The sequence below is a fragment of the Anabrus simplex genome, chromosome 6 (genome assembly GCF_040414725.1).
Source record: "Anabrus simplex isolate iqAnaSimp1 chromosome 6, ASM4041472v1, whole genome shotgun sequence".
Lineage (NCBI taxonomy): Eukaryota > Metazoa > Arthropoda > Insecta > Orthoptera > Tettigoniidae > Anabrus > Anabrus simplex.
This window is the reverse complement of record NC_090270.1, coordinates 201501694-201525818: the sequence shown is the minus strand read 5'-3', so window position 1 is coordinate 201525818 and position 24125 is coordinate 201501694. Positions and strand designations below refer to the sequence as shown.

Here is a 24125-nt window from a genome sequence, read left to right as displayed (position 1 = left end):
TATGTACAATGTCATTAGTCCGCCTCTGTGGTGTAGTGATTCGTGTGATTATCTGCCACCCTCGGAAGAGCGGGTTCGATTCCAGACTCTGCCACGAAATTTGAACAGTGGTACGAGGACTGGAATGGCGTTCACTCATCCTCCGGAGGTCAACTGAGTAGAGGGCGTTTCGTCTCCCTCCTCAGCGGTCCTTGGAATGGCAAATGCCGGGATGGTACCTAACTTAAGGCCACGGCTGCTTCCTTCCCTCTTCCTTCTTTATCCCTTCCAATCTTCACAACGCCCTTGTTCAGTATAGCAGGTAAGGCCCCCTGGGCGAGGTATTGTTCCTCCCCTCAGTTGTATCCTCCCGACCATATGTCTCACGCTCCAGGACAATGCCTTTGAGGCTTTAAGGTGGGATGCCTCGCTGAGTCCCAGGGGAAAAACAACCTTCGAGGGTAAACGGATTATGTAAATAAATAAATAAATAAATAAATAAATAAATAAATAAATAAATAAATAAATAAAGTTAGTAATAATCTAATCCTTTCTTGCTATCCATCCCTATATTGCTTAAGTCATGTGAATGGGCATCCAGCTGTGGGTGGGGGAATATACATCAAAAGTGAAAAAGAAAAGCTACAAGAGGGTAAGGATTTTTATGTTCTCTGAGCGAATTTCGACTAAGAGTTAAAGGTTGACAGTTTACCAATGTAAATGCGGTGAAAAAAAAAAAAGCTCTCTTTTGAGATTTTGATTCAATACTATACGGTACAATAAAACTTTCATCAAAGGAACAATATTACACACTTAATGCAATTACAAAAAAGTACGGTGTGATTATACAATTAAAATAATTTAGTATTTGACTACACAGTAGAAACTAACAGACACTAACGAGACTGCCACACTGACGAATGCGCGCGGCAAGCGGGTGAACCATACGTCAGTGTCCATGACCTTGGCGAAAAATATATATACACCTCCTAACCTTCCTCACAGCACATGCGAATCGAGAATGTTCCCATTCACAGTGGTGGTGGTGGTGGTGGTGATTATTGTTTTGAGAGGAAGTGCAACTAGGCAACCATCCTCTATATAACACTAATCAAAAAGAAAAAATGGAAGGGATCCGACACTTCGAAAAATGAAGGTATCGGCCAAAGAAAGACAAGGGCCACGAAGGGCGTGAAAATGAAAGACTCCCTAGCCCTCGCAAACCTAATAGTGTTGGGGTCGGAAAAGAAGAAGAGTTGACAAAGGAAGGTAGAATAGCATCCACAGTATTCCCTGCCTGTCTTAAGAGGCGACTAAAAGGGGCCTCAGGGGCTCTGAACTTTGGAGCGTGGATTGGTGACCACAGAACCCTCAGCTGAGTCCTGGCATTGCTTCCACTTACTTGTGCCATGCCCCTCACTTTCATCTACCCTATCTCTCGTTGAAAGTTCCACGCATGAAATAAGAAAATAGAAAATGTTTCAAGCTATTAAATAATTCTCTTTCACCTATTAAATATTTCGCTTTTAAATTTAAATAATGAACTTCTAATTTAATTGTTGTTTGCATGTCATAAGTGCGCCCTGAAGTTTGAAATTCCTGCCACAATAATTGGTTTACTTTAAGAAACGATAGGTATGCTCCTATAGTTGGGTATTCGTACTATTGAGTTATGTTTAATATCGTGAGATGTGATGCCGTTATTATTTGAATGATCGTTTTAAATCGTGATTATAAACAGTATACTGTGACTTTTGATTAATTTACTGAAATTGACGTATATTACCTATTCTTAGGTAAGCGTATATGCATATTTTATTGAAGGTCTTTCAGAGTTTCATGATGTAGTGATCTTAACATATCCTACATCTAATGCTTGTGTCGTGTTCTGCGTTTCGTATTGGTATATTTTTCTTGTAATCTTTGAAATCTGAAATGTTATTGCATTGAATTGTTTATTATGGCAGTGGTTGTGTTGTATGACTTGTATGTGTTTTTCTGTTTTGTTAAATGGACTTTTGATATATCATGCTATTGACGCTTGGTTTGTTACATGTGGTTTTTTTTTTAAATTGTGAAGTGTTAAGTGCTGTTTCGTTTGCTTGCTTAGCCGTATTGTATTCCACTGCTCATAACATAGTAGAAAACCATGTGAGGTCACTTGCTATGTCAAGACAGCACACCTTTTTCGTTAATTTGCTAGTGAATGATCTATTATTATTGTGATTTCCAGGTATCTCTGTGTGTCGTATAGTGACAGCTCCAACATTTGTTCTTGAAGTTCGATCACATTATGAGAAATAGTGGCTATTCCATCATAATGATGTGAAAGGGGAATGGTGAAAGCTGACAGCATTCGATTTTGTTCACATTTCAATTTTCTCCATAAATGACATTGTCCCTGTTATGTAGAATGGCCTCAGAACATGGCAAGGTAGAGAAGGTGAGATCTGACAATTTTTTCTCCTCCTTTCATCCTCACGGTTACTGTACCTTTGTTACATATTCCTTTTTGTTTATTAATGGTTGTATGTTATAATTAATGCTGTAAATTGCATTAACTGTCACTTTTCATACGTATTATGATAAATAAGATTTCACTTAGTAGTAGTTGATTGGTATAAATTGATTGATATTGTGGGTCTATAGAGAGATAGTTTAATCAGGCTGTTCTACATGAATTATTGAACCGTTTAAAACCCTCAGAGGTGTTTCTGCTTCCATTCACTGGAAGCTACCCATTTTGACCATTGCTGTGTTTAAACATTTTTATATACACATACTTGAACAAAGTGTTATGCCTCTCTTCACTTGTTATATATACTACTAGCATGTACCCGCGGCTTTGCCTGCGTTTATTAAGTCAACTGTTTTATATAATAAATAACTATTTTTTCCTTATAGAGCTTCCGGTATAACTATATTAGTGTCCTTCCAAATGGAGCTAAGATATATAGTGCGTTTGCCTTTCCAACTCTTGAACAAACCGCGTACAGCTGACAATGGGAGAAGCATCCTTTTCGAAGATGGAGTCCTACAACTTTAAGAGATTGTTCTTGTGCTTTGTTGATGTTCATAGCAAAACTGAAACAAACGGCGAACTGCAGACATCTAAATTTAAACTGTATATCCGAAGAAATTATTTGAATCCGAGGAATGAATATTACTTCACTTGTGGCATGCCCAATCATGAGAATGGCTTCATTAATATTAGTCATCAGTTGTAGAGTCGTGGTCATTGCAGAGGGCAGGATTCTTATTCTTAAAAAGGATAATCAGTGCCACAATCATCCACTCTAATGTGTTTGAGGATACTGCAGATGACTCCAAGTCTTTCAAAAGCTCTGCCGTGTAGTCGATAGACTTGTAACTTTGTAGAACATCGGGTAATTCTTGTAAAAGTTGCTTGTTGATGACGTTGACAGCTTCACTTCTTGGAGCAAGAATTGCTCTTAGACATAGCCATGTGTAATTGGTGAAAGCTGTGGCCACGAATGTTAAAAATTTCAGATCTGTGCGTGTTTATTATAATCTAATCTTCTCTACTAAAGCCTATGTTTTCTCTAAATGAAGTAATAAAACATGAGATGGAGTTAGTTGAAAGAAAACATGGTAACCAGATAATTCTTGTGAGTGTTGCTTATTGATGACGTTGACAGCTTCATGTCTTGGTGCAAGAATTGTTCTTAGACAGAGCCATGCGTCTTATATATTTCCTCTAAATGTGTATATATCTAACCCTTCTCCCCTTTCTCTACGCGGTTTGGGTGTGAAGTGAGATAAATCTTCGTAGCGAGTTTTTACAACTGGATATCTTTTATGACATCAACCTAATCAGATGAGTTAATGAGATGAAATGAATAACATATGATAGTAAGAAGGAAGAGGATGAAACACTTGACAAATTGTTATTTGTCTGACTTAGTAGACCTAATTTCTTTTGCGTAAGTTGTGTTCCTTACAGCATTTTTTAAAGCCATTTTGTTGTGCTGGGTTTTTAGCTTTACAAGCTACTGTGACAGTCATTCCATCATGATGCACTCTTTTTCTCATCCTTTTACACAACTATTCCAAGATATTGTCTTGTTTCTAGTAAAGCACCCCTGTATATTATAACCCATTTCTGTGGCCTGTGCCTACATGTATTCTGTCAGGAGAAAGTAATTTTTAAAATATTTTTCAAAATTTAAATCCATTAGATTTAAATAAAATGTTTTATCCAATTTTATGTTCATTAATTTTAGTTAATTTTTTCTTAATATATCTGTTAAATAAACTGGAAACTTCACTTCAGAAGTACAATTAAAATATCATTAAATTGAAGTACACAATGAGTTACAATTCTAATAATTCTGTTTGTTTCAGTGATAATAATATTATGAGGGTTATCCGATAAATGTTTCCCCATTTTACAAAAAATACAAGTGGGTTATTTATACTTATGAGATATTTTATTTTCATTCTATAACTTGTACACTACTTCTCCACAGAGTAACCATTTCTGTCCACACACTTTTGGTACCTTGGCAGCAGTTTCTTGATACCTTCATCATAGCAGGTCGGGTCCTGTCTCCGTAACGAGCGGTTCACCTCTGCTTCCACCTCTTCATGTTGCAAACCCCTTGTTTCCAAGGTGCAATATGAGTTGTGGAAAGATCCGGCAAGATCCGGAGAATAATGTGTGTGGGGGGAAAAGGACCCGTTTGAAGTTCTGCAGCATATCTTGGGTCCTTTGAGCTGAATGGCGGTGCGCGTTGTCATGAAAGAGCAACACTTTCTAAGACAGAAAACCAGGATGTTTTCGTTAGATTGCAGCTCTGAGCTTCGTAAGTACTGTGCAGTACTTCTCAGCTGTGACCGTAGTGCGTCGGGGCAGGTAGTCAACCATTAGAACACCCTTACAGTCCCAAAAAACAGTAGCCCTAACTTTACCTACAGAGGCGAAGCTCTTGGCTTTTTTTGGTGCACGTTCGCCAGGTTTCTTCCATACCATGCTTTGTCATGTTGTTTCTGGAGTTGAATGATGCACCCAGCTTTCATCTCCAATGATAATGCAGGGAAAACAGTTGATCTCTCTCTCCTTGAAGCATTTGCAGGAAAGCTCGGGCCGTCTTGATCTGCCTGTGAGCATCATTAATCAAACATGGGACCCATCTTGCACAGACTTTCCGATACTGCAAGACATCTGACAGGATCGTCGCAATAGACGAGCGTCCAGTTTCCATACCAGGAGGCAGTCGATTCATTATCTCATAAATGCTGACGCGTTTATCTTCATCCACCACATTCCGAACTGCATTACCTGTAGCGGTAAAGGGCCTCCGCTGTGCTCGTCGTCACGCACGTTTTGCCATCCTTCCAGGAACCATGGACGCCAGAGGCGAACCATTTGGATGCTCATGCTTTACCATAAACTATGCTAAATGGTAATGAATATTGATAGCTGTTTCACTTTTCGCTGTGAAAAAGCGAATAACAGAACTGAGTTCACAAGCGGACACTTTTTCAAGTAGTAGCTCCATAGCAGGCGGTGAATGCGGAGCAAACACGTGCTGTTGAAGGTCAAATGCAGCCACCACACCCCAATGAAAGTTCCTAAAGTACCAACTTAATTTTAAAACATGTGGTTTGCAGAAAGAAAAAAGTAGGGAAACTTATTTATTGGATGGCTTTCGTAGTAACAGTGTTAACAGTGTTAAGTTACTATAAATATCTGAATGTAAACAAAAGTATTTGTAATGTTTTCATTTATGCTTCTCAGCCTGGTATACTAGAAATGCTAGTCCTTTGGGCTTACGCTGTGTGAAACGAGACACCTGGAGGAAAATTTAATGTTTCACAAAGACCTTGCTCCAGTTTCTCAGATCTCCCTGTTGTTGGGGGACACAGGTGAAGAATACACCAATGGTATCCCCTGCCTGTCATAAGAGGTGACTAAAAGGGGCGACCAAGGGATGATCGAATTAGAACCATGAGACTACTTGTAATTAGTACCACCACACGGGGAATACCATGGGTCGCTTTTACTTGCGCGTAGTACCACTATGTTAGGTACACAATAGGTTTATGATTAGTAGTGACTGTGTGTGAATCAGGGTGAGTTTTACAGTACCTGTGATTAGTACCACTCTGAGCGACACCATAGGTCTGCCTTGCATATGATTAGTACCTGTGCATATTACATTACCTGTGAGTAGTACCATAATGTGTGGAATACCACGACTACGCTACTTTTGATTAATACCACAACATGACAAATACCGTGGTTCTACTTTCCTACCAATAAGTACCATTATGAGGGGCCGATGACCTGGATTTTGGACTTCTCTAGACTACAAGCATCATCGATTCAGAAGTGTGCTTTAGAAGCAGTCCCTTGGTCGGTAATAGTATTGTTTAACGCTAGTTACTGGGAATGTGGGGCATTACGGGTCAGATCCACTGATTGTTTTAAATTCATATCCATCCATTCATTTTTCCTCATCATGTTTTGAATTCTACTCAGTGGATGATTTTGGACTTTTAAATTGTCATTATATTTTGTCTCAATTTTGTACCGTTAGGGGCCGATGACCTAGATGTTAGCCCCCTTTAAACAACAAGCATCATCATCAGCATCACTTTCTCAGAAGTAAACCATGAGTGCTCTAAAAGTGCTGAAAGGTTTGAGTGAAGTTGTACCGTTGCTATGTTTTTGAAACAGTACCCTTGTTCATCCTCAGATGGCTCACTCACTATGCTCCATTTTATATGGAAAAGTAGTTCATCTTCCTTTTTTTGCATGAGAATGTGGTATTTCTAATGGAGGAATAGAGATACTAGTTGAAACAATGTCTGTGAGAATCAAAGAGATGACATTGGTGGAAATATTTATAAAACTATAATGTACTGTTGCACAAAGCTTGTACCGTGTGCTAGGTTGACACAGCAGCCTGAATGATTTCATACAACAGCATTAACTCTGGCCGTGGAAGTCTATAAAGCATGGCTTTGGGGTTGTGTATCTTGTATATATGGCACCAGAGAGATTATCAGTGTGACTCAGTGTTGTTTTACAGGATGAAGGAGACTTGTCAGCAGTGTTAACCCTCGAACTAGTAGATGAAATAGCTCTAACCGGTGGGTGTACACGACACATTTGCAATACCTGATGTATGTCACTATGACAGATGTATTATTCACAGAATATGGACATATAATACACCAAGGCATTCAGCATGAACTGGACTATTTGAAAAGCGGTTTGTATTTACTCTCAATGTAATATTTTTTTAAATTTTCCACCCCTTTAAATGCCCCCTAAAAATATCAAAAATATGTTTTAATTACACATCAAATATAAATGACTAATCAGTTTTTCTGAAACTTTTTAAAATTAACATTTTGTAGAGACATTAATTCCGATGATAAGCATGAAAATTTTAAGCAAATAGTGTTCAGTAAAAAGTACGGTAGTTGATAGAGTTCTAACTGGGGGTGTTCATAACCTACCTCGGGTGGCACAGCACGTTTCCATTCTGCTGCAGTGGGCCTTGGATTTACAGATGCATTTAATTCTATCACAATATCTTCATCATTTAGATCCGAAAATGTAGCCATTGTGTGTGCATAACACATAGTAAACAACGAAAGCATGTCACAACAAAATCAACAAGTATTTCAAAGCTGTACGAATTGGGACCTTCATTTGTTTCAAAGATATCACATGTAAATGGATGTATTTAACACTGAAACATTCCACATTCCAAGGAGAAAACATTCACAAACATTCACAACTTCTAGCTGTATTTACTGGTAATGTAGACCTGACGATCTATCTTCAGCAGCGGTTGAGATATGCGCACACCTTTCGATCTGTTGTCAGCTACCGGTTCGAGGGTTAAGAATGCTCACTGCGGGACATGTGTAGACCCAACTCCCACTAAACTCTGTTTTGAATATTGTTGTAAGGGTTGGCAGCAGCCACCATACACTGATAAGTTACCAATACTGTCACAATACTACTGCATCCATGAATATGATATAAAATGTTAAATATATCTGAAATACTTTCTACAAATGTTCACTCCTGTCAGAGGACTCAAATCATGCAACTTTGTTCATTGAGTTGAATATAAGTAGTGGTCATACTTTAAAGGATGTAAAAAAAAAAAAAAGTTTTGTAACTTTTGGGTCCAGTTTCATCAACATGAGTTAAATATACTCTAATCCTGTGTTTGTTAACTCATTCTTGCGAGTCACGCGTTTCACCAAGCTATTTTGGCACAGGGTTAACTAATACCATCGGCCAGTATCCAGTATTCTGGAGATAGTGGGTTCGAACCCCACTGTCGGCAGCCCTGAAAACGGTTTTCCGTGGTTTCCCATTTTTACACCAGGCAAATGCTGGGGCTGTACCTTAATTAAGGCCACGGCCGCTTCATTCCCACTCCTAGCCCTTCCCTGTCCCATCATCGCCATAAGACCTATCTGTGTCGGTGCGACGTAAAGCAACTAGCAAAAAAAACTAATACCGTATTAACCCTCGCTGGAAACAGCTGCCGAACCAATCAAGAAGGCAGTGACTAAAAATCAGAAATTATGAACACACTTCTTCCATGGTTCTTTTGTTTATTTCTTGCACAGTATTTTGTTTTCTTCCTCATTTCCATGGTAGATATTATTCTTTCGTGATCGTGACAGAAATTATTGCAGTGATAGAAAAATTGAACATGTTCAGAAGAGAAATAGGGTCACGAATTTTTCTGCTTTAGAAACAACATTACCGGTACTTATTGAATTAGCCACCGAGAACCAAAGCATTATAGAATTAAAAGAAAAGGAGAACACATGGGAAAAAATAACAGGGCAATTTAATAGCATTGCCCACGTTACAGCCTATCTTGCAACTACAGAACGAATTTTGAGGTTAGAATCATCGATTACTTGTGAAAACTGACAGAAAAATAACCCCAGTTTTCCCCAACCATTATATGAAACGACCCTGTGGTATAAAACTTTAATGCAATCAGTACCTTTAATGTGGGAGAGAGAGAGAGGGAGAGGGCCTGTTTCACTCAGTTGTGTGTTCTAACCTCACGAATTTCATGACGACTTTATTGACGTCAGTTTTTGACAGTCCTCTTCAGAAATTGTTCCTCAGATAGATTTTGAAAGTCGTTCCTTCTTATTATAGGTCTATTTCTGTTAGGAACACCATTTAACAAATCTAAACAAAGCAATTCTGCATCAAACACGTGATTTACAGCAGCCATTTTGCTTTCAACCTCGAGTTAACAGTTTAAACCAGGTGAAAGGAGGGGTTAACTTAACTCCGGCCTTAACCTAGAGTTAAAATTAACCCTCCTTGATGAAACAGATTGAATAGTCAAATTCAGAGTTAAAACTGTATAACTCGGGGTTAAGGTTTAACCCACGTTGATGAAACCAGCCCTTAAAGTTATCCAGATAGTAGCAACAAACAGATTTGAAAGACTTGGAGATATATAATAATCAACTAAATTATTTTTATAAAACATTTAATTACATTTTAGAGAAAAATGTTCCCTTAATGTTCAGTGTTCTCCCCAGAAATTTTCGTCAGGTGGGTGGCAGGAATGAGTAGCCGGGCGGGGTAAACAATGTAAAACAAATATGATAAAATTTCAATTTATTCCCCTCCAGGCTTTAACAATAATATCAGGCAGGTAAACATTAACTGTATAAGTGAACTATTTTAGTGTTATCACAAACGAGACATAACAGAGTATTTTGAACTTCTATTGTTCTACAGCTCGTTCACAATCATGTTATAATGGGCCTTACCACTCGGTTGTTGTGGAATACCATACGGGTTTGAAACGTCATACGGAATCGAGTGCTCGCATGCGATTCCAAGCTACTCCACACCGTTTGTGCACGACACAACATGATAGTCAAGTTAAACTGATGCATTTACGCTGACAATAATGAAGATTTGTCATTTTAATAAACCGCTTTACACTATTTACGTTTTAATTTGGAGCACTCATTGACCCAAATATGCATTAATATTATGTAGGTTAACTAGCATATGTGTAGGTTATGTCAGCCGGGCGGTCTGTAAAAATGGCAGGGTGGTGCGCCAATTATAAAGCTCCTAGGGAGAACACTGATATGCTATGAGAAAAGATTTTATCCTTGTTAGTTTACTAAAAATTTTTGAAGGAAAATCATTGGGAAGTGAAGAAGTACAATGAATAGTGTTATTAGATGCTGACAGGTTAAATAGAAGGGCAAAGCGATTGATAGACCTATAAGTTATTTATCTCCGAGTCTGGAAGTTGTATTAGAAACCAAAATCTTTGTGGAATTTTATTAAAATTAATAGAAATATTACATCATTACCAAAATATGACCTTCAACTCTGTTGTTCTGTTCAGGTCATTATGACTTGCCCTACTAGACGTTTTTATTCATTTGTTAGTTTAGTTTTTTCCTTCATTTTTACCAACAAGAAAAGAGATAAAATCATATTCTTAAAAATTTTCATTGGCCTAAGTGCTTTAGAGAACATTTTCTTTTTTTTAATTGAAAAATAAATTAGTAATTACTTATAATCTATATTATTATTTAATCATGCATATTTGTTTATTTAAAATACTATTGTAGGATACCTGTCTTATAATAATTCACTTGTGTCTTATTTTATTACAGTTATTACATTACCCATCATATCCTTTTTCAAGAAGGGGAATAGGAAAGATTTTAAGAACTATAGGGGAGTCACATTGATATGTCACTGTGCAAAGGTGTTCAAGAAGATTCTGGAGAATAGAACCAGAAATAGCGATGAAGAAAAACTAAGAGAAGAGCAGAATGGCTTTAGATCAGGAAGGTCCACAGTAGACCTTATATTTGCACTAAGACAACTGCAAGAGCATCATTATGAGTGGGGTAAAGATCGACTGATAGCCTTCTTGGACTTTGAGAAAGCATATGATCGTGTGTGTGGAAACAAGGTACGAGAAACCTTACAGAAAAAAAAGTGTTGAGAAACAGACAGTAGCAAGAGTGAGGGAGATGTACCATAGGTGTGTGAGTTGTGTGAAAGTAGGAGGAGAGAGAACTGACTGGTTTGAGCAAAAAAGTGGATTGAGATAAGGAAGTGGTTTATAACGTTTGCTGTTCATTGAGTTAATGACAAAAGTGGCAAGGAAAATTGGGGAGGGGAAAATGAAAGTGATGATGTTTGCAGATGACTTGTTAATTGGGGTAGAAAAGGAAGAGGATATTCAGGAACAGTTAGATGCATGGAAAGATGAGATGGAACAATATGGAATGAAATTTAATGCCAGAAAGAGCAAGATCATGATCACATCTAGAAAGAAGGAGAAAACCATCAGAGGGATAATGCTTGGAAGGGAACAGCTTAGGAAGGTAGAGAGTTTCAAGTACCTGGGAACTGTCATAGAGTAAAGTGGAAGAAATGATAAGGAAATAATCACACGTTCCTAAGAAGTGTCAGAAGCCTGGTTTGGAGTGAGGATGTCCCTCAGAGAAACAAAAGAGTGATATACAGGACATAGTAGGTACCCATTCTGACTTACACTGCAGGAATTTGGGTAATGAAACAGAGAGCTGTGACTAGGATACAGGCAAGTGAAATGACATTTCTGAGAAGCAGGATAGGAGTGACAAGAATGGATAAGAAGGAAAATGAGAAGGTTAGAGATATAGTAAAAGAAGAGCCACTGCAGAACAGGATAGAGGCATCTAGATTTAAATGGTATGGACACAGGAAGAGAATGATAGAGGAAAGGATACCCATGAGGATGCACAAAATGGAGATAACAGGAAAACGGCCAAGAGACAGATGGATAAAAAAAAGGAGTGGAAAAGTGTGTGAAGAGGAGAGGACTGGGCAAGAGTGAAGAAGGAGAAGTGGTGGGAAGACAAGACGAGATGGAGAGGCTTATGTTCTAAGCAGACCTGGCTAACAGCTGGAAATTGCATATGATGATGACGATGATATTACCATTACCGAGCTAGTTGGGCATGCCGTTAGGGGCGCGCAGCTGTGTGCTTGCATTTGGGAGGTAATGGGTTCTAACCCCAATGTCAGCAGCCCTGAAGATGGTTGTCTGTGATTTCCCATTTTCACACCAGGCAAATGCCGGGGCTGTACCTTAATTAAGGCCACAGCCATTTCCTTTGCACTCCTAGCTCTTTCCTATCCCATCGTCGATATAAGAACTACCTGTGTCGGTGCGATATAAACCCGGCTGTAAACATTACTATTTTATTTACGGTACTTATGGTACCTGACTTCGACTGAGAGTTTTGATCACATCTCCTTTAGTTGTGATATATTTTTCAATTTCCTCTTCTATAACTTTTACTGCCTGTTCTATATAAACATGGAAAAGGAGTGGGGGACAAACTGAAGCTCTGCCTCACCCCTTTCTGGATAGCTACCACTTTTCAGACCCCCTTGATTCTTATCACAACACACTGATTTTTGTTGTAGATAAACCATATTTTTCAGAATTTGATCCTGATCACATTCATTATATCAAATAGCCTGGTCCAGCCAATGTTATACCAAGTAAGTTGGCTACGCAGTTCAAGGTGTGTAGCTGTTAGCTTGCATTCGGGAGATAGTTGGTCCGATTCCATCTGTTGGCAGCCCTGAAGAATAGTTTTTTCATAAATATTATAAAATTATATTTTAGATCTACAAATGCTTTGTACGTGGGCTTCCCCTTCTTAATTCTCTAAGATCAGACACAAAGTCAGTGTTCATCAGGCATAAAGTCAGTGTTTCTTCATATGTTCTTACATTTCTTCGGAAGCCAAATTAATCATCTCCCAACTCGTCTTCAACTTGTCTCTCTGTTCTGTAGACAACTTGAGTTAAAATTTTGTTAGCGTTAAATTTTGAGCTAATGAATATTGTAGTCGTTTTCACACTTGCCACCACCTGTTTTCTTAAGAATAAAGATAACATTATTCTTCTTAAATTGGTTGCACTTTTCCTGTATCATCATAACACACACACTTCTTTCACTTGATCCACTTGTTGAAAATGCTTCTGCCATTTTTATTTATTTATCTAGAAGTTGCTTTCTTTCCAAGCACTTATTATTCATGCACCTAGTTTTCCTTTGCTTCAAAATTTCTTTGATTGTTCTGTTTGCAGTATTTGTTTTTTTCCCACAACCATACAACATTTTTATAAAAACTCTGAACATGACTAGAGGGATTATTAATGGATTTATGCAGATCAAAATTCTGTGTGCAACTAATGCCAGATTGAAGATACAACAGCGTAATAAGACTAATGATAATGTTATTTGTTTAACAGTTTGAACCTCACTGTTGGCAGCCCTGAAGATGGTTTTCCATGGTTTCTCCTTTCCACACCAGGAAAATGCTGGGGATGTACCTTAATTAAGACCACAGCTGCTTCCTTTCCGCTTGTAGCCCTTTCCTTTACCATATCGCCATAAGATCTATCTGTGTTGGTGCAACATAAAGCTGATTGTAAACAGTTTAACATTGCCTCTATTACTGTGGATTTCAAGAGATGGTGAGGTGTTAGAATTTTTAGTTATTTAATGTGCCAGAAGCCAACAATATGGAATTGTCTCGATTGCCACCAACGTTAATCATGATGAAACAGAAAGACAATGGGCAACTACTGTAACATTGAGATCGAACATACTACAACTTTAGCTGCCTCTGTAGTTGGGGATAAGATATGTGACTCATGATGCAGGGTGCAGGTTTGATCTCAACAAACATAGCTGATTTTTGAAGGGTGGGTAAAAATCTTGACATTTCAAGTGATCAATGACTGACATATGCCTCTGATGGTGCACACCGCATTCATCCAGTGAGATTAACTCAACCTTAGGAATCCTGTAAAACAGCGCGCACAAAATCAGGCAGGTGAGGTAATCTGCGTTGTCAGATGTGGAAACAGTCAGGCGATAGAAGGTTGAGAGTAGCTTTACTCTACAGACAGCTTGGCAATATTGACCATGCAGTGATGTTTAGTTGAAGCTAGTCCGCCCGATCTCAGTCGTTCGCAGTCACCCGACTTTCCTGCAAAAACTAGAAAACCCACGGTACCTTAAAATGTTTCAGACATAAAATTAATGCGAAACAATTTTCTACATTTTTCTCATGGACAGAATTTTACTGGCCCAAAAGAACAAAAAGAACTTTGCTTGCTGAAATATTCAATACACAAAATGTTTTGGATTTAAATTTAATTGTTTAGGATTTATATTTAATAATAATATTTGCTTTACTTCCCACTAACTATTTTTACGGTTTTCGGAGACGCCGAAGTGCTGGAATTTTGTCCTGCGGGAGTTCTTTTACGTGCCAGTAAATCTACTGAAACGAGGCTGACATATTTGAGCACCTTCAAATACCACCGGACTGAGCCAAGATCGAACCTGCCAGATTGGAGTCGGAAGGTCAGCGCTTCAACCGTCTTAGCCACTCAGCCCGGCCTCAGTATAATTATTTGAAATGGTTTATATAGAAAGTAATTATTCCATTGAAATCTGCCTCTTTTTTTTTTTTTTCCTGAAGTTTGCAGTATAACTTTTTGCAAGAATATTGGAAATAACATTGGGAGCGAGGAAAAACTGCCACGTGCTCTGAACTGGTGTGTGTAATCAAAAATTCCTGCTCCATTTACTAGTAACCTTGGCAACATTGTAATTTCTTTGACCTGCCTGATTTAGTGGCCGCTACCATACTAGAGTTCTGCTTAGCTGCTGAATGGTAGCAAATCAGAATGTCTATATTGGTAAGTAGACCATCAAATACCACCACATCAGAAGACCTGAAAATCCAGTAGCTGAGGACATATGATGGTCGTAATTATTATTAGTATTATTATTATTACATCCATTTAGGAAGACTTGGCTTGTGCCGGTAACATATGGTAATGGACTGACTCGGATTAAGCAAGGAGTCACCCTCTTGATTAGGAAACTGTACAGATATCTACAAATAGTTACAACAGAAATAATTACAACATATATATATGTATATATACAATAAACGTGCACAGATGATTTCCTTTAAGAACTTTTTATCTCCCCATTTTGGGGATCTGTCCTTCAATATCACCAAAACTGCGGCCTGGAACTTTATGCTGTTTGGTGTAACTCAGAGGAAAATTTCCTAAAAACTTTCTCACAATGTAGCAGATTATTATTATACCTAATACCAAATTTCATTAAAGATTGTAAACATTATCAAGAATATATTCAGGGCCCAACTGATTTAGTGGATACCGGGCGAGTTGGCCATGCGGGTAGGGCCGCGCAGCTGTGAGCTTGCGTCCGGGAGATAGTGGGTTCGAACCCCTCTGTCGGCAGCCCTGAAGATGGTTTTCCGTGGTTTCCCATTTTCACTCCAGGCAAATGCTTTGTAATCCTTTGTGAAATTTCCCTTGCTAAGATATTCGAGATCCATTAGACAATAAAGAAACCTCCAAGAATAGGAGGGAAAAGTTTCTTGTGCTCAACAGTATCTTGTACTTAAAGTTACAGTAAAATGACATTCAGTGACGATTACGATTATGATGATGATGGTGATAAGTGGCATCTATTTGTTGTTGTTATTTTTTTAGTCATCAGTCCATAGACTGGTTTGATGCAGAACTCCACACCACCCTGTCCTGTGCTTACCTTCTTATTTCTACGTAACTGCTGCATTCTACATCTGCTCTAATCTGTTTGTCATATTCATATCTTGGTCTACCCCTACCATTCTTACCACCTACACTTCCCTCAAAAACCAGCTGCACAAGTCCTGGGTGTCTTGAGATGTGTCCTATCATTCTATCTCTTCTTCTGGTCAAATTTAGCCAAATGGACCTCCTCTCACCAGTCAATTCAATAAATCTTCATTTGTGATTTGATCTATCCATCTCACCTTTAGCATTCTTCTGTAACACATTTTGAAAGCTTCTATTCTCTTTCTTTCTGAGCTAGTTATCATCCATGTTTCTCTTCCATACAATTCTATGCTCGAGACAGAAGTCTTCAAAAACATCTTTCTAATTCCTATATCAATGTTCAAAGTGAGCAAATTTCTTTTCTTAAGAAAGGCCTTCTTTCCTTGTGCTAGTCTGCATTTTATGTCCTCCTTACTTCTGCCATCGTTAGTTATTTTACTACCCAGGTAACTATTCGTCTGCTTCCTGTAAGACTTTTCCTAATCTGATATTTTCTGCATCACCTGACTTTGTTTGACTGCACCCCATTACTTTTGTTTTGGACTTATTTATTTTCATCTTGTACTCCTTTCCCAAGACTCTGTCCATACCATTCAGCAATTTTTCCAGATATTCTGCCGTCTCAGATAAAATAATAATATCATCAGCAAACTTCAGGGTTTTGATTTTCTGTCCTTGGATTGTGATTCCCTTCCCAAATTCCTTTTTGATTTCCTTTACTGCCTGTTCTGTATAAACATTGAAAAGTGTGTGTGTGTATGCACGCGGGGGGGATCGCAACCTTGCCTCACTCCTTTCTGGATTGCTGCTGCTTTTTCAAAGCCCTCGATTCTTATCACTGCAGACTGATTTTTATACAGATTGTAGATAATTCTTCATTCTCAGTATTTGACCCCAATCACCTTCAGAATTTCAAATAGCTTGGACCAATCAACATTATCAAATGCCTTTCCAAGATCTACGAATACCATGTATGTAGGCTTGTCCTCCTTAATTCAATCTTCTAGGATCAGACATAAAGTCCGGATTGCTTCACGTGTTTGTACATTTCTTCTGAAGCCAAATTCATCTTCTCCCAACTCAGTCTGAACTTGTCTTTCCATTCTTCTTTAAATAATACATGTTAAAATTTTGCAGGCGTGAGATACTAAACTAATGGTGCAGTAGTTTGTACATTTGTCAGCACCGGCTTTCTTGGGAATAGGTGTACCAACATTCTGCCGAAAGTCAGATGGCTCTTCTCTTGTCTCGTACATCTTACACAATAAATGGAATAACCTCGCCATGCTGGTGTCTCTTAAGACAGTCGGTAATTCAGAGAGAATGTCATCAATTTCAGGTGCCTTGTTCCTATTTAGGTGTCTCAAAGCTCTGTCGAATTCTGACTTCAAAATTGGGTCTCCCATTTTATCAGCATCAACAGCCTCTTCTTGTTACAGAACCATATCATCTACGTCTTTACCTTGATACAACTGTTGGATATGTTCCTGCCATCTTTCTGCTTTGTCTTCTTTCCCTGGAAGTGGTTTTCCATCTGAGCTCTTCATGTTCTATTCATACACAGAGTTTTCCTTTCTCCGAATGTTTCCTTGATTTTCCTCTATGCATTATCTACTTTTCCTAGGACCATACAACCTTCAACATCCTTGCACTTCTTCTTCAGCCATTCTTTCTTAGCTACCCTGCACTTTCTATCCACTTCATTCTTTAATTACCTGTAGTGCTTTCTGCCATCTTCATTTTTTCCGTTCTTGTACTTTCATCGTTCATCAGTCAGGTCTAATATCTCCTGAGTTATCCATTGATTCTTAGTTGATCTTTCCTTTCTTCCTAGCATTTTTTCAGCAGCCCTAGAGACCTCATTCTTCATGACTGTCTGTTCTTCCTCTATTGTGTTTCCTTATGCATATCTATTTGTTATGGATAATAATTAATTCTCCTTTTGACCGAGCAAGTGGCTGCGCAGTTTTGATCACATAGCTATCAGCTTGCATTCGGGAGATAGTGAGTTCGAACCCCACTGTTGGCAGCCCTGGAGTTGGTTGTCCGTGGTCTGTTCCTTCCCACTCTTAGCCCTTTCCTATCCCATCGTCATAAAACCTATCTGTGTCGGTGTGATGTAAGGCAATTGTAAAGAAATAATAATAAAAAATCTACTATTGGTGTGTCTTAATTCTTGAGGGTGAGAGCCTATTTATGAAAATGAGGTTGTGTGAAGATGTGGAATATGTCCATCTGTATCCTTTGCTGTTTCCACGGTTGTCTTCTCACCTTTGTGTTGCTTCCTCAGCCCACTCATGGTCTTCCTTTTATGTTTGCTCCTTTCCTCCTTCCTATCATCATCATCATCATCATCATAATCATTACAGAACCCCTCCAGTGTGCCAGGTAGGGTGGTGTTGAACGAGTTGTCTGTCCAGAAATGCCTTTTCTCTCACCACTGACTCCCAATTCTCTTCTCTTCTCTCCAGAGCCTCTCCCAGTTGTTGTAGCCAACTCTTCCTAGGTCTTTCCACCGGCCTTCTTCCTTCAACCATTCTTTCTAGGCATGCATATGGTGTTCTTGTGCAGGCATTTGCTTTACATGTCCATATAGTGTTAGTCTTGAAGTCCTTAGCTTCTCTGCAGTTGGGTCCACTTCCATTTCCATTCTGATGTCATCATTCCTTACATGGTCCTTGCATGTTTTTTGGAGGGTAGGTCATAGGAACTTCATTTCACATGCTTGCTATTTACTGACTTCTCTCTCTTTTAGTGTACATGTTTCTAGACTTTATATGAGAATGGGCACAAAGTATGACTTATACAGAGTCATCTTGGTTCTCATAGGCACTTTGTTATCCTAAAGTAAATGTCTTATGAGATTGTAGAAGTTGAAACTGCTAGACACTCTGTTTACTATTTCTTTATCTGCAGTATCCCTGCTGGAAATCATACTACCAAGGTATTTGAATGCCTGTACAAATTTATTGTTTTCACCTTCAAGCTTTATGTGGCAGCCAGTATCTTTCCTACTCATTTTCATTGCAACTGTTTTTTGTTGTGATAACTTTCATCTGATATTGTTTGAACTTTGCTACCCATTTAACCAGCCTAGTTTGTACTTCTACCTCTGTTTCTCCCCAGATGGCTACATTGTCAGCAAACACCAATGTGTGTAGTTCTCCATCTCATTCTCTTTTCAGGTTTTCAAGAATACTGTCCATGACAGTAATGAATAGTAATGGTGAGAGTGCGCTCTCTTGCTGGACACCCTGTGTGGTATTAAACCATTTGAATGGCTATCCGTAACACACGCACACAGTTTCTGCAGTTCTGGGGCTGTAACTTAATTAAGGCCATGGCCGCTTTCATCCCACTCCTAGCCCTTTCCTGTGCCAACGTCGCCATAAGACCTATCTGTGTCGTTGCGACGTAAAGCAACTTGATTTGAATCTTGAGGATTTCTTTGTCAGGGTTCAACCTGAGAAGATTGTCCATCATACTAATAATACAGGGCGCCAGGAAATGTTCTCTGGAGTGCCTTCGTGCTGCTACGCAAGGTGGCATCAGCAGTTAACACAATGCGTACCGGTGCCGAGAAAACTCTTGTTTGCCTGGCTGAGCGTTGCGGACCGGTCCCGAGTTATTTCGGGTTAGCAGCAAACTGAAGTTTAGTGCTATCTTTTGAGATATACCAGAACTATTTGGAGGTGAAGGGTGATAGAACTCTGTTATGTATGGTTCTACACAATCGATAGTTGCATTTCTTTTGGATTATTCTTCATATCATAGATTTTCTTTGCATTTCCTGACAACATGTTTACTAAGTTCGAAGAGCCATGCAAGATGGCAGCGCCCAGAGTTTGCACGTGTTTAGACAAGGATAAAATTATTCGCTAATTATGTGCTGATACAGGCTCCGAATATCCAAGTGATGATGAATATTTAGAGTTTGATGATGAAATATCTTCTAACGGAAATGTTTCAAGTGATGACGAGGATATAGCCTTATCTTCAAGGTGTGGAACTCACGTAGCGCAGAACGAGTCTGATAATTGTGTTACGGGTGTAAATATTCTAAATATTGTAAATACTGTAGTGTTTTCTGACAACTGGTTTATGGACATCAGTGAACTTAGGCTAGAGGAATTTGAAGGTGCTCCTTGTATAAAGGTATGGCCTGATGAATCTGGAAACATACGACAAGTAGCAGGACTTATGTTTGGAGAGGAATTTTTGCAGTATTGCAGTATGTAGCTGAGCAGACAAAATTATACTGTGAGCAGAATTCACATTCTCATAACGTATCCCCTAAAACACTAAAGTGGGCTAATGTCACTAGCAGGGAAATTTAAAAATATTGTTCTCTGTATGTTGATAGGGCAGGTGAAGAAATCATGTCTGAAAGAATACTGGCCAACCGATCCCCTAATAGAAAACCCCATATTTCAGAAAACTATGAGCTGAAATATATTTCAACAAATACTTACCTACCTGTATTTCTACAACTATTCAGGAAGGCCACCTGAAAAAAACACAGTAGTCCTTCAAAACCTAGTGAAGTTCTGACAGTTTATTTGAATGCATGCACTCAAACTTGAAGGTAGTTTGAAAGTGACCGGGAACAGGGCTGTGCATGGGGTGAAGGGCACCCGGTCTGCAATGTGTTAAGTTGGCAGCACGGCTGCTGCTGCTTGTATTTAAATAAAAAACAGTAAACTTTGTACTCGCCACAGCAATTCATAACAGATGCTGGAAGTGTTGTCCTTGTGTTTGAAGTCAGACTCCAACAGGTCTACACATATTGTCAAAGACTTTCACTAAAGTTTCTTGTGTAATGGACTGCACATAATTAATGATATTCACTTTGAGTTCATTAATCTTTTTTCTTCTGTTGAAAGCATAGGCCTGCCTGTTCCCGGTACATCGTGAACTGAGCCGGTCACATGAAATTTACTTATCAAATCCCAAGCGGTATTCTGGTTTGGACACTTTGAATTAGGAAACCGCGCCTGAAATTTTAGTTTTACATTTTCTGTAAACCGGTCGCCTTTGCAAGAAACGTATTCTACCAAAAACAGTAGTAAATATTACCGCTTGTATCATGTTGCACTATTCCAATAATCTATCTGAACGCTTGCTTAATGCAATACACACTGACGATTTTGACAGCCCATGCTGAACACATGTGGACTTCCGTGCACTATCATGTTGACCTTGGCTTGTCGGCGAGTGAGCGTGACAGATATGACACCGTGCTACCAACTACTGTAAACTGCCGATGCTCCCTTATACAGCAGCATGTAGGCACTGCGGAGAACATTCCCTGGTGCCCATTTGTACTATCGGAGGTGGTGAATACTATAAGCAATGTATACACAATTGTTGGTATCAGTTTTCCAAGAAACTTACAGCAGCTACAATAGACATATGGAGGCAGGGCCAGCATGAAGTTCTGGCAGCAGATATTGATCATATTGAGCCAGGCAGCACCAGTGTTATGAACCTAGTTTGGAAGCTATTGTGAAGACATTTTTAAAACTTGTTTTTGCATTCATTTTTTTATATTTCCATTTGATATATATAATATACCATATACTTTTGTAAAAGGTAAAAGAACGAGTGCTTCAAAGGCCCAGTACAGTATATTTTTATTTTCTTGTGTAATGAAATGAGATGGTAGAGTTCCAGTAGACTTATATTTAGAAAAAAAAGCCCTGGTTAAATCTTTTCCTTTCAGTTGATCCTCATAAGCAAGATTGATAATGGATTCTTGTGGAGAGTATTAAATTTATTATCCAACGTCAGTGAAATGATCACAGATCAGAACCCTCAATATACAACCTTCAACATGCATATAGAAAAACCCAGTATGAGTCAAGTCACCCTCTAATGTCTTACTAAAGTGCATGTGCAGAGCACATACCAACTGTGCAGTTAAATCAAGCTTTATGTCAAAATTACTTCACAGCAGGGCTCACCAAGGTTCTTCAGAAGTTTATCCTACTAGGTTAATAACGAAAGATAACTTTCCATTTGTTTCTATTATGACATCATTGAAGCCTCCAACACTCATGCGGCAGCGTGTCAGCCTCACACTGTTGGGTTCCATGATTCAAATCCCAGTCACTACATGTGAGATTTGTGCTGGACAAAGTGGAGGCGAGACAGCTTTTTCTCTGGGTACTCCGGTTTTCCCTGTCATCTTTCATCCAGCAACACTCTCCATTATCATTTCATTTCATCTGTCAGTCATTAATCATTGTCCTGGATGAGTGGGACAGGCCTTGGCAACTGGCACGATTCCTATCCTCGCTGGAAGATAGGGGCTTCATTCATGCCATCCCTGACCTGGTCATTGACTGGAAAAGAGGTTGTAGGTTTTTGTTTCTATTATGACATATCTTGTTGTTTCCCTAGAGCTACCACTGATTTCAAATATTAAATTCTCCTAAAATAAATACAGTGCGTTTATACGCAGATAACTTAAATCAAAGATCAATCAAAAGGGAAATCTCATAGTTTGACTCAATTATCTAAAACATAATTTTTTCATTTCAGTTGGAATATGATTGTTAAACTGAGAAGCATTTGTGGAATGTAGAACTTGACCCATGTCTGCCATTCAGTTCATGGAGGTTAATTTCTGATTTAAAGTCATAATCAAGGTTGGTAATGGAATCTTGTGGAGAGTATTAAATTTTATTACCCAACGTCAGTGAAACAACCACAGATCGGAACTCTCAACGTATATAATCTGTGACATGCTTATAGTGAAGCCCAGTGTGAAGCTGTGGAGTATGTCTGTATCCTTGACTGTTTCTACAGTTGTCCTCTCACCTTTGTATTGCTTCCAATAATGCCAATATAAGTCAGATCCCAGACTTGTATAGCTGGTACCTCACACACATGTGGATGGGCATTTGCATGCCTCTTGTCACCAGCACTCATAATTAAACTAAGCTATTCTGATCAGACTACTTAAGGTCATAGAAATATCCAATGCAAAACAAAGAAGAGAGAAAACACCTCACTGAAACCCTCATGAGAAATGGGTACTCAAGACATAATATTCAGAAAACTTGTAGGAAAATAGAACCATGTAAAGGCCGCTGTGGAGAAACCGATCTGTCGGTATTGTCCTACAGAAGAAACACAACAAACTAGATTGAGAAGATATTAAGTAAATATTACATCAAGACTATTTACAAGCCATGCTGGAAGTTAGTTCTTTACTCCAAAGACACTATAGAATTAACCACATTGAATGTAGCTGCAGTATCTGCTACATAGGCAAAATGTAGTGACTAATTTCTACCAGACTGAGAGAATGTATCCGTCACACCAAAAACCAAGACATGGAAATTTCAGCAACAGCTAAGCATTCCTCCAAAACAAACCATTAAATTTTTATTGATTAAAATTTTAGCAGCTGTGCCCCAGAAATGTGAAATAAAAAGTATAGAAATAAAGAAACTCCTGAACAAATGAATAAGAGGAGGGCTACAAAATCAGCCCTTTTTTTATGTCTATTGGCTCATGGGAGCCTGGGGGTGGAGATATGGTGTAAGGCAAAGCACAGTTGTTAATTTTAGCTGCCTGGAGAGATTGATTGCCTCATATCAAGTAGGGGTACATCATGTGGCTTGATGAAGACTACTGCAATGCATTTGACAGCAGCCTGTACAGTAGGTACATAAAACAACTACACAGTCCAACCTGGAGAAAGAACTTAATAGTCATTGTGATTATTCTTTGTTTTTCGATTTTTTTTACACGCACTGCTTCTCGGTTAATACACTGGTGTTTAGTTTAGTTTCTTATCTTCCTGGTGTTAAGTAACTTGTTCCATACAATCACTTTATCATCTAGTATTAAAAATAGCAAACTTGTGTGTTAAATGCCAATAAAATATTGATAAGTGACATACGTTATCTGCAGGATATGTGTAGTAGTAGTAGTAGTAGTGATGATGATGATGATGCTGCTTGTTGTTTTAAGGGACCTAACATCGAAGGTCATCGGCCCAGTAGTAGTAGTAGTAGTAGTAGTTGTTGTTGTTGTTAGAAAGGGTTATCGATGGCTTCCCATTTTCACTCTAGACAGATGCTGGAGCTGAACATTAATTGCAGCTGACTGTCTCCCTCTTCTACTCTATACCAGTGTTACTGAAAGCTTTTCTATATTATGTGGTATTACACAGCTAGCAAAAACAAAAAATAAACAACCCCACTGAGGGAATATGTAATCAAAGGTAGCTTCTTATAGGCCGTCAAAGGTATTTCTAATGATAATTAGGCAGAGTGAGAATTATATTAGATTTAATTCTTGATTTAAAGTAGTTACAGCATTTAGATAAGGTTGTACAGAGTGAGTTGGCTGTGCAGTTTAAGGCGTAGAGCTGTGAACTTGCATTTGGGAGATGGTGGATCCAAATCCC

At 38.7% G+C, this 24125-nt stretch overlaps 1 protein-coding gene across 2 annotated transcripts in view; it reads left to right on the top strand.

The window, feature by feature from the left end:
- Positions 1-1841: 1841 nt before the first annotated feature.
- LOC136876306 (uncharacterized) overlaps positions 1842-24125 on the top strand; it is a 40596-nt gene continuing 18312 nt past the window's right edge. Inside the window, exons 1-2 of one of the 2 annotated variants that reach the window (XM_068228368.1) lie at positions 1842-1882; positions 2213-2422. In XM_068228368.1, coding sequence (XP_068084469.1) covers positions 2369-2422 — 54 coding nt within the window. In that variant the 5' untranslated portion in view covers positions 1842-1882; positions 2213-2368. Of the gene's footprint in view, positions 1883-1962; positions 2024-2212; positions 2423-24125 lie in introns of those variants that run through there. The other variant, XM_067150140.2, reaches the window with a different exon arrangement.